At 37.4% G+C, this 12,175-nt stretch overlaps 1 protein-coding gene across 3 annotated transcripts in view; it reads right to left on the bottom strand.

Moving 5' to 3' along the window:
• The window catches only part of map7b (microtubule-associated protein 7b), a 177,333-nt gene that overhangs the window by 84,453 nt on the left and 80,705 nt on the right, over positions 1 to 12,175 (bottom strand). For 2 of the 3 annotated variants that reach the window (XM_072277739.1, XM_072277744.1), the window contains exons 4-6: positions 5,129 to 5,292; positions 4,717 to 4,834; positions 2,983 to 3,093 (exon numbers count right to left, since the gene is read on the bottom strand). In XM_072277739.1, coding sequence (XP_072133840.1) covers positions 2,983 to 3,093; positions 4,717 to 4,834; positions 5,129 to 5,292 — 393 coding nt within the window. The remainder of the gene's footprint in view (positions 1 to 2,982; positions 3,094 to 4,716; positions 4,835 to 5,128; positions 5,293 to 12,175) is intronic. The other variant, XM_072277751.1, reaches the window with a different exon arrangement.

Below are 12,175 nucleotides of genomic sequence, written 5' to 3'. Positions count from 1 at the left end.
CTGATTATTGTCCTGATTAGCTACCTCAATTATGATCTCCATCTCCCATTAGGAAGGGCCAGGAAATGATACTTTGAACGAAGCTGCTGTTTTACACTGTAGTGAAAGGCGAGATTGCCAACAAATTGTGAGCTGCCATACAGATTTTTTGCCTCCATTTGAACCTGAGGCTAGGAGGTAGGGTAGGTGAGGAGAGGCATTGCTTTAAATGTCAGGATAAGTATTTTAAAACTGAGAAATTACCACACTGTATTGTCTAAATGATTCCAGGGGTCATCAGTGACTAGGTAATGAGAAATCAGAAAAGCACCAGAAAAAGCAAAGGAAGGGCTGGGGGATGTCAGGGAACACTGAAACAAGAGACTGGAGAAAACACACACCACTTGTTTCACCCAAAATGGGCTGAGGCAAGAATGATTATGCAGGAGACGGAAATTACTGAGGATTTCCATGTCCTGCATAATCTGAAGTCAAAGACATCAAGATGTCCTTTATTACATTCAGGTAGAGCAAGCGGGAGTAGGTGGGTTGACAGGAGAAAAAGTGGTAGAGAAGAATCAGACCGGCCAAATGGCTTTGGTATTCCAATACAATACTACAAATAATAACTTAGCTTCTAATATTAAAACAGATTGAATATCATCAATATCCTTACTTTTTGACATTGCGCAGCTAATTGCTTCAGAAATACCCAACTGCTCTCTCATTAAACCTGGCCTGGCTGGCTGTAAAGTCAGTTACAATTCGGTCTGTAGAAGTGTGGTGTAGTAACAGAATTACTAAAAACTTTCAAGATCCTTTTTGCTCCCTTTCCTTTATATATTTTGTGTTCTTCAAGCAATTTTAATAAACCAATTAAGAGGTGTAAAGCAACCAGTATCTATTTTGGAAAACTTGACTGGTTTGCTGTACAAATGTAAGAGGAAGTGCTTCCCAGATAATTTCACAACCGAAGTCATGTTGCAGTTAATGAGTAATTAGGTGATAAATACAAAATTCATTCATGTCTTAGAAACACCTTGTTTGGATTCAGAGCAGAATTTCTCTGGCGTAGATGAACATGACTTAGAGGGCTGTTTAATAAAGGATGAAATCCTTTGCTTGAGAGCTGAACAAAAATTAAATATGCTGTTAAGTAGTCTCTCCTATTTTCTCATATGCCCTTCCATTAATAACTCATGGTTAAACATTCAAGCTTATTTCATGCCATTTCCAGTACACAGGTATAAGGGAGGGCAAAATAACTGTTACTCAGCATATTTAAAAAACATATGGAGAACACAATACTAAAAAAAACCCACAATAAATATAAATTCAAAGATTCCAAATGTACAAGGTGGCTTGATTAGATGTACATAAGGAGACCCAAGATACAGGAGTGTCTGTATGTAGGTGACTGACAGGAAATGACAAGGTAGTAGTGCTGGAGGGGTGGAAGGATAGGTTAGTGGGTGGAGGTGTTGATCAGTCTTATTGCTTGGGAAATGTAACTGTTTTTGAGTCTGGTGATCCGGGCATGGATGCTATGTAGCCTCCTCCCTGATGGGAGTAGGATAAACAGTCCATGAACAGGGTGGGTTGGATCCTTCATGATATTACTGCCTTTACCATGAGCCTCCTGGAAACATCTAAGACTGTCATAAAAATATACACCCTTTCCAAGATGGCAGAGAATAAAATGTGCACTTATCAACTAGTTACAATGCTGGAAATTAATTTGGAACACTCAATCATACTTTTGATCAAAGCAACAAATTTGTAAAGACAAAATATTTAAGTTATCATAATCACAAAAGCTATATATTTAAAAAAAAAATCAAAGCATCGACAATGACCAACTGAAGGATGTTCATTAGGCAGGGAAGGTGCTGCCTCTACCCATATTCTCCTCCTTTTCACAGACATCACCCGCACCCCATCTTTCCGTTGCCTTAACAGAAATAGAGTTCCCCTTGACCTTACCTGCCACCCTATGAGCCTCAATATCCAGCACATCATTCTCCATAATTTCTGCCATCTTCAACAGGATCCTGCCACCAAACACATCCTTACACCCCCCACCCACACTCCACAGGGGCCACTTCCTCTGGGATTCCCTTGTCCATTCATTCCATCCCATTAATCTCCATCATGGCACTTATCTCTGCAGGCTGAACAAGTGCTACACCTGCCCATTCACCTCCTCCCTCACCAGTGGCCAATCATTTTAATTCCACTCCCCACTCCTATTCCAACATGTCGGCCCCATGACTCCTCTACTGCCACAATGAGGCCACTCTCAGGTTGGAGGAGCAACATCTCATATTCCATTTAGATAGCCTTCTACCTGACATCGACTTCTTAACTTCTGGTAATTTCTGCCCTCCCCTTCTTTCATTTTCCATTCCCCATTCTGGCTCCCTTTTTTACCCCCATGGTGCACTTTCCTCACCTATCAGATTCCTTCTACTTCAGCTTTACCCATCACCTCCCAGCTTGTTACTTCATCCCGCCTCCACCACCCATATACCTTCACCCTCACCTGACCGCATCTATCAGCTTCCAGCTTGTACTCCTTCCCCTCCCTCCACTTTCTTATTCTGGTTTCTTCCTACTTCCTTTCCAGTCTTGATGAAGCCCAAAGTGTCAGCTCCTTATTCTTCTCCATAAATGCTGCCCGACTTGCAGAGTTCCTCCAATATTTTGTGTGTGTTACTCTGGATTTCCAATATCTTTAGAATCTTGTTTATAATCAAACTTCACAGATTTTCCAAATATTTTTGTACTACTCAAAGGAATATTTCATTTTATACATCATTTAATGATTCTGGAATGTAAAAAAAAATGCAATGTCCCAAACCATTCCAGTGATAGAGGAAAAACTACCATGATAACCATCAACAGATTTGTGAAAAACTACAGAATTATAATAACACTCAAGAAACATTTTCATTATTTGTACATTTATAGCTTAAAGCTGAACGTATTAGGCTGAAACAGTACCTTTGTCTGGAGAATTTAATAATATTGCTGAAGATGATGATAACCTCTTGTTAATGATTGGATCAGCATGCTTTGCAAGGTTCACTGTAGATACTGAACGCCTATCTGAATCTAATACAAATAGAAATATTTGAAGATGATTGCCTGTGCATGGCACTGCTCTCTTTGCTAACATGAAAATTCATTAGACCAAATGCAGTATTTCTGATCTACTATTAATAATTAGAAAGGTTATTAAGCATAACTCTATAGGTAAGATTACAAGATTTAAGTCCAATTGAAGAACACATAAATGGCTTTGTTGAACTTGGTCCTTCCAATGAGTAAGTTTTAAGATTTCAGTGATGCAAAATTCAGCTGCCTACATAGTCTGACAAAAAACAAAATAAGTAATTTGACCTCTACAAAATCAGGATTCTGATGAGACATCTTGTATGGTCCATTCAATTCACATCAGAAAGAATATACTGACTTGCAAAGCAAAGCATTACAGATCCACCAATATGATTCATGGTCTAGAAAGGCTAAATTATAACATTTATCTAGAACAGAATTAAATTAGTAGATTGAGTTATACGATTGAGATGGCAAAGATGATTATAAGATCTGTTGGAGTTGATAGAGACAAAGCACATCATCTAAATTGAGAACCACAAGAGAGTCTCAAAATTTGAGCTAATCGAGATATCAATGGTCATTTATAAATTTGGGGAACTTCCCTACCAAGAGTAAAACAGCTGAAATCTTCAAACCATGGCCAACATTTTTTCCATAAGTGCATGAAGAGATAGGGAACTAAGACAGATAAATTGAGCTAATCCAAAAATAAGTGATTGATGGAGTAAACCAGACAAAGGTTCCCTCCTTTTTTTTGTTGTTTTGAAATAAGGGCAATTTCAGTTCTTTAAAATAGAATAAGATTCAATATAGGATGTGCTATTAGATTTTTCTCATGAGGAACAATATGCCATCTTACTGAAAAACAACTTAACAACTCCATGCATCAGGATTAAACTTCTGTTTCATACTTTCAGATTTGGCATACTTGCAAAAGCATTGCTATCTCTATAAATTAATAATAGAAGAAAGGGATTTATGAAACTATGTGTAAGCAGTTAATATATGTAAATAATAACAAACATGCAAGAACAGATTGGTTGTCTGGAAGGTGATATTATCCTATCAAAAATGAGAAAGATTATTATTGTTTTAATACTACCTTTAGGAATACCATCCTTATTTCTTGAGCGGCAATTAAAGTCTGCTAAGTCAATATAGGAGTATAAAGATCCGACAAAATGAACCAAAAAAAGAATCAAACAGAAGCAAATACAAGGAGCATTTCGCAAAGTTGAATACTAAGAGCATAAGATTAAAATATGATACTACATATGCCAATTTACATTATTGAAATTACACTAAGTTCACAGAACAGAAATCCCTTTGACAAGGAAACTGTAATAGATGCACTGATCAACTTTCCCGGATTCTACCATAAGACATTTTTTTTCCACTGGGAATTTAGCATTTAGGTCAAAGCATTTCAAAGATCACTATAAAGTATGTTCATTTCCAGGAAGAACATGGCAGGAAAATTAACCACTTTCTCAAAAAGCAAAAACATTTTATAATGGTTAATTTTTTTTTTGTTCATTTTGTTGAATCTTTGTTAATTTCCTCAAAATACACAATTACAGTTTTTTTTAACCTTAAGAAATATCCTATTACATGTACCATCTCTATTGAAGGTTGAATTGCTTTGTAGGGCTCCACTCGATGACCACCTGCTGGACTTCTGTTTTATCCTCTGACTTCTTTCAATTGTGCGACGTACAACTGCTTCATGTCGTTCCTTCAAGAAGAAAGGTTTAATTAACTCAAGATAGTTACTGTCTAAATTGCTCTAAAAATATTAATAATTAATATAGGAAACTGAATAAAGAAATTCAGAGATTCACACGTTCAAATTTCCTATTTTGTTCTACCATGTAATTTGGCCCAGTCCTTCAAACCAAATACTTAGGACAATTTTTAAAAAGATAAAGGCCCAGGAAAATCAAAATCAGCAACAAATAACATTCCATGTGGAAGGAAAGACTACAATAGAAAATGAACTGCTTATGATAATTATTCACAATAAACATACTCTGTCTTCTTGAAGTTTTTGTTTCCGTTTTTCTTCAACAGCAATACGCCGTCTTTGTTCCTTTAGTCTCTGTTCTTCAAGTTTCTTTTTTCGTTCTTCTAGTTGTTTCTCATAATGTTGTCTTGCTTTTTCCTCCTTTTCAAGTAATAGCTGTTCTCTTGCAGCTAAGTAATAATAAAATGTATTGTGAGTTACAACAATTGTTCTGAAACAAACTTAAACAATAACATTGCAAATTTATTACATAATTAATATATTAATGAACAAGTTAGCAATAGGACAGTCAATAATACACCATATAACATTTCAATAATGGATGATCAACCTGATATAATCTTTAGTCTTCAAATGATTTGCTTACTTAAAAAGCTATGAGTTACTGATGTTAATTCTTATATTGGCTTTAATATATCAAAAATTGTTTAGAATGACAAATTTGCACTCAATATTTGATCTTTCAAATATAAACAGCGCTTCATTTGGTAGTGCCCTTGCCTAGGGTCTGAAAGTAGAATTCTACAGACTTAAGTGCAAAAGCTGATATTCGAGTGGAAGATTAAAGATGTGCTGCATTGTTAGAGCTGTTTATTATAAAAGCAGATATTAAGCATATTCTAGATGCTCAGCTAAACACAAATGATCATTTCTTTTAAAGAGCCAGGGAATTATCCATTAGCTCTTGGCCAATCTACAGTATTCCTTACTACCAGAAATAGATCTGGTCATCTCACTGTTGCATTTAAATTAACAGCCAAAACTCCTTTACAACAATGACAATTGGTTGCTCAAACATCAAAAGTATTTTGGAACAAATTATAAAAATAAATGCAAGTTTTTACACATCATACTTATAGGCCACATCTTCAACCCCATGCTGGAGCTAGTACTGGGAACTACCCAGATATCCCCATCGAAGATCTGATTTCTAAAGTTGGCAGTGACCAAAACAAGTGCTGGCACATTTCACCCTATTGCATGTGTAACTGACTGCTGTCCATTTGCCATGGAATCTAATGCGCAGGACATCAAGTACTTCCTGGTTATTAGGTTAGGAAATCCAATGTTTTAGAAAGGAATTGGGTTAGACTATGATAGCATTAACAGTATGTTGAAACTAGCAAGTGGGATTTACTCTGTTATTCAATAAAATAATCATTGACTAATGTTTTTCAAAAAGTCTAACATCAGCAATCCTACAGGTATTTTGGATAAAATTATGTTCTTAATGACAGTATTACATTGGAAAATATTGCAAAGCCAGTCCAAAACCAATTAATCTCACAATATTATTAACCTGAGAAATATTGAAATTAACATTTGTAAATATAAGTGGAACAATAATTTTTGAATATTTAGGACTGCTGTTGTCTCTCATGTAAAGTGAGACTTATGCCCAGGATACAGGCCAAAATTTCACTTAATTTTGAAAAAAAAAATTGGTGATCACAGTGCCATTTATGGAAAACCGCTATGAAAATCAGCATCTTTCTTAACATCCAACAGCATCTCTGCGTCTCTAAGAAATTTCCCCTTTTAGCCTCAACTCAATGTGATTTGTGGTATTCTGAACTACTGAAAGATTCTGTGCAAAGTCTTTTTCTGTCCGTTACTATCAGTCTCTCCAGCATTTCAGTTCACATAACTTAGTTCACATGTGGTCTCATTTGTTCAGATCTTAAATGGCTTTTAAATTAAAGTTAAAACTGTTCTTTTCAATCCAATCATTCCTTCCTTCTCTTCAGTGGATTTAACAGTGAATTCATTATTACTTTTTTATTGCAACACCAACAAATTACATTCAATACAACCAATTGCCAATTACATTTTGACTGTTTAACCCAGCCACCCCCAACCTTCATCACCATCCCCCCCACCCCTCTCCCCCCATCCCTCCCCCTTCCACCAACCAACTGAATAGTAGTACGTACACAGACCAAGCATTCCTATTTTAACAAAGGATCTTTTAAGTTAGATATCAAATTTGTCCACATTAAGATTGTGTTTGGTCGTGCATCATTTACTCCTGCTGATGAAAGTTCCAGGTAAGAAATGTCCAAAATGCTCTGAAGCCAGTGAGTATTTGAAATATCATGGGGAGGTTTCCAACACTGGACTACAATCTTCTTAGCTGCAGTGAGGCCTGCCAGCCAGATTTTGCGTGTTTTTTCCATAAAGGAAAGGTGGAAGTCATCATTTAGAAGATGTACAACTGGGTCCATTGGTAATTGTACCCCTGTTAGTTCTGTAAGAGTACTGATAACCTTCCCCCACAAACTAAAAACCTATGGACATTCCCATACAACATGTATAAAAGAGCCAACTTTTCTGTGGGGACAAAATGAGCAATATGGGTCAGGAACCAGTCCCATTTGATGTCTAATTCTCGGTGTTAAATATGCTCTATTTCAAAATTTCAAGTGTATATACTGATGATTTGGGTCTTTCGAAGCACCAGCAGCATTATCCCAAATCGCATCCCAGTCTAAGTCTTGTCCCAATTCAGATACGTCCCTATCCCAGGCTTTCATTCCTGATGTGCGCATATATTTCTGAGAGTTTAATTTATCATAGATATATGACACTATCTGTCCTGGAGCACTCTGTATCCAACTTAAAATGGGATGGTCCTTTAAATCTGACCCCAGGGAATGCCGTAGGCTTTACAAGCTGATCTTACTCTAAAGTAGAAGAAAAGAGAGTGTTTATCAATATTATATCGAGATATCAGTTCTTGAAAGCTAAGGACAGTACTTGCCCCATTAATATCTTGAAGAGTATTAATACCTTTATCCTCCCAAGTTCTGTTAGTGAATGGTTTCCCCCCAGATAGAAAACGATCATTGTTCCATAACGGAGATGATTTGCACCATACGCTTTTAAATTTTAGGAATTTTTCTGCTGCTCTAAACACTTGTAGCATATGGGTTAAAATTGGACAGTAATACAAATCAGATTTTTTGGTAGACATACCTATAAGGAGAAAGTCCTTCAACCTTATTGGTGCTATTAGCTCTTGTTCTATATTTTTCCATGATGAAACTTTATCCTCCTCCATCCAATCGCTATGACTTTTTAATACAAATGCCCGGTGATACAATTTAAAATTTGGACATGCCAATCCGCCATCCGACTTTTTGAATTGTAGAGCTGACCGTTTTATATTGGGTCGTTTACCATTCCAAATGTAGCATCGTAGTAAGGAGTCCAATTTTTGCCAATATCCTGCTGGGGGTGCAAGTGGGATCATTGAGCTGATAAAATTAATGCGGGTAAGATGTTTATTTTAATGACTGATATACGGGCGAGGACTGATGCTAGCAAGTGTCTCCATCTATTAATATCTTCTATTTTTTTCAGAATTAAAGAGTAATTTGTTTTAGCCACAGATGATAGGGAAGTATTAACTTTAATACCCAAGTAGAGGACCTCATTTGTAACCTTAATCTGGGGAGGGAGAGACACCTTACTTTTATCTGTATTAATCAGCATCAGTGCTGATTTTGACAAGTTAACTTTGTATCCTGAAAGAAATCCAAATTGTTCCAGTGTTTTTAAAACATTGGGGAGTTTGTTGAACATTCGCCATATAAACTAGCGTGTAATCTGCGTAAAGTGATATTGAATGTGATGTTGTACCTATTGTAATATAGGAGACCTGAGGAGAGTTTCTAATTAAATATGCAAGCGGTTCAATAGATATAGTAAAAATTAAAGGAGACAAAGGGTCCCCTTGTCGTGTGCCCCGTCCTATGTCAAATAACTCTGAGAAGCCTCCTCCCACACATACCTGGGCTGAAGGATTAGCATACAGTGTTTGAATCATATTGATAAATCTATCGCCGAATTTAAATTCTTTTAGAACTCTCCAAAGATATGGCCATTCAAGGCAATCGAACGCCTTTTCAGCATCTAGAAATAGCAGGCCACAGGCAGGTGGGATTTTATGTGTTGCACTTGTAACGTTCCGTTATATTGGCTCGTGTATGTCTGGGGGAAATCCAGCCCAGCACCCGCCTCAACACTCCCCACAGGGTTTGTGGCCGCCCGAATCAATCACAACATCAATCATCAGCCAGCACACCCAGTAAATTTTAACAAATACACTTTATAGATATTACTAATTCTATGACATTAATATACATTTGATACAGAGAGGAAAGTAATGAAAAAAAAGGTGCCAACACTTATCAAAGTCCAAATTCTTCGCGCGCTACCGTTGGAGCTCAATTCGACTTCAGACGACCACCCGAATTCCGTCGACTCACGGCTCGGGACCACCCTTAGTGATCAACCGGAGCCTCTCCGTTCTCCTCGTCTCTCCTCCGACTCCCCGCCAAAACTCAGTCCACAGTCATATCATACAGCATGGTATCCGAAAACAAAACGATACATAACCACCCATTGGCTAATAGAACCCTGCTATCTCAATTTAAAGTAAAACAAACTGCTAGCGCAAACTCTCTTCAGCGTTAAAGCACAACAAAGCCGCATTCCCCAGATTAACATAACAAAGTCGCCATTTTAAATGTAACAAAAGAAAGACCCCGTACACACTCAGTATGTGTAAGAGCCAGCGAATATTATCAGATGCGAGACGCCCCCTGATAAAGCCAGTTTGATCTGGGCTAATTATTTTCCCAACTACTATCTCAAGTCTACTGGCTAAGACTTTGGAAAATATCTTGAGGTCAGCATTTATCAAGGAGATTGGACGGTAATTGGCACACTCCAAGGGGTCCTTACTGGGCTTAGGTATAACTGTGATCAGGGCTGTGTTTAGATCTCTATGGAAAGCGCCATTTCCAAAAGCATAATTTAATGTTTCTAACCATACTGGTCCAAGAATATCCCAAAGTGGTAGGTAAAGTTCCACAGGTATGCCATCTATGCCTGGCGTACGGCCCTTATTTGTAGCTTTGACTGCTTTGAGTAGCTCATCCAGTGTAATAGGAGAGTCTAGAGTTTTGGTGTCCTCTAACGACAACGTAGGGAGGTGTAATCCACTGAAAAAATCCGTGGTCATTCTCAGAAGGAACTGAACCACTTGTATACAATTCTTTAAAGTAATTCTTGAATGTCTCGTTTATTTCCTCTGTTGAAGATACTACTCCATGTTTAGCACATCTATTCACTGGTATATTCCTTTTAGCTTCCTGTTGTTTGAGCGTTACAGCTAAAAGATGGCTTGGTCTGCTGCCTTCTGCGTAATACTTATGTTTGGTTATATGGATCATATATTCTGCCCTGCTTCTTAATAAATCATTTAATTCTGCTTGTTTTGTTTTGAGCTCGTTTTCTTTTGTTTATGGTGTATCTCCTTTTGAGATCATTCTCCAAAACCTTACATTCTTCTTCTAGGGTGGAAATCTTTTGAAGCCGGCTTTTATGTAGGTAAGAACTGAACCATATAGCGTTATTTCGTAAGAAACCCTTGATAGAGGCCCAAATCACTGTCACATCTGAGACACTATTTTTATTTACATTTATAAATTCTGTCAGTTTTGTTCTCAGTTGTGATAGAAATTCCTCGTTTTTCAGAAGGGTGGAGTTAAATCTCCACCAAGTAGCCTTATTTTTAATTTTGCTGTAATTAGAAGTAGATATGACTGGGTTGTGATCAGATAGATGTCTGGGCAAATATTCTATTGAGTGTACTAAAGGCAGCAGACCGGAGGATATAAGAATGTACTCTATCCGAGAGAAAGTTTTATGTCTTGTGGAGAAGAAGGTATAGTCTTTAGCAGATGGATTATGCACCCTCCATACATCAGTTAAATTTAAATCCGTTAGAAAAAGGTTAAGTGCTTTGGAAGCAGATTCTTGAGAGCTTGATATAGTGGAGGAAGATTTATTGAGGTTAATCTTTACCAAAGCATTCATGTCCGAACCAACATATAATTGGTAGTCACTTAACTTCAGCAATTGTGAGGTAATTGAGGGAAAAAAATTCAACCTCGAATATAGTTGGAGCATATAGGCTAATGAATGCAACTTTTTTTTTTAAACCCTAGACGTCCTTTATTGTCTGCGCCCGTCCTTTCAAATGATACATTAATATTACGTCTCATTAATATCATAACTCTTTTCGTACGAGTACCATCAGCTGATGCCACAACGGGTTTATAAAAGCAGTTTTGAACCCTAGGAATGTCATTAAGTTTAAGATGTGTTTCCTGTAACAGCTCGATATCTATTTTCTTTCTGCGTAAGAAATCTAAAACCTTTGAACACTTGTAGGGAGAGTTTAATCCTCTAACATTAAATGATACAATAGCAAGATTTTCTAATTTATCTGTGTTGCTCATCTTCCCCTGGATCTGTTGTTGTAAGTTGGTGGTGGAGCCCTGAGTTACCCCCTTCCCACCCCCCCACCACCCCTCGCATTCAACCCCTTACTTTGTAACATCTGTGAGTGTCACTTAGCAATGTCAGACACTGAACATTGACATCAACCGTCCCCCTCTAGCACCAACAAATTAGAAAGGCAAAGCAGTTCTCATAGACAATCATATCAAAGAGACAAGAAGAAAAGAAACTTGGACAAACCCGTTAACCTATATAATTAAAACAATTTCCGTCTCAAATATAGTATAACATATGATCAAGACCCCAACAGCTATCTTGCAAGAAACCGCCACTTAGCAATGGCGCCAGTGACATGTTATGTGCCCAGAAATGTAAACAAGTCTACTGGAGACATAACATTCTGAAGTTATTCAGAACAAACTGCTGTTTTTCAGCTTCATTCTTGATGAAGTATTACATTTGGGTATATTGAATATCACCTTAAAACTCTGACCTGCAATAGTCAGAAACAAATTGGCCCCTTAATTAACTAAATACAAAAGTGCAACGAAAGACTTTCCAATAAAAGAATAAGCAGAAAACTTCACACCTAGGATGTTAACTTGCCCGTGCCTGATAGATTGCACATACAGGCTGGTCCGAGCTCTTAATGCAGTTCCATCTTCTCCCGAGGGGCGTGTGGACTTTGCCCAGGGTCTTCTTCCATATCTCCCAGCACCAATGCTTTCAGAGCTTCTTTCG

The sequence above is a fragment of the Mobula birostris genome, chromosome 2 (genome assembly GCF_030028105.1).
Source record: "Mobula birostris isolate sMobBir1 chromosome 2, sMobBir1.hap1, whole genome shotgun sequence".
NCBI classification, from domain to species: domain Eukaryota; kingdom Metazoa; phylum Chordata; class Chondrichthyes; order Myliobatiformes; family Myliobatidae; genus Mobula; species Mobula birostris.
Note: the sequence above shows the minus strand (reverse complement) of the source record. Positions and strands in the feature narration are given on the sequence as shown.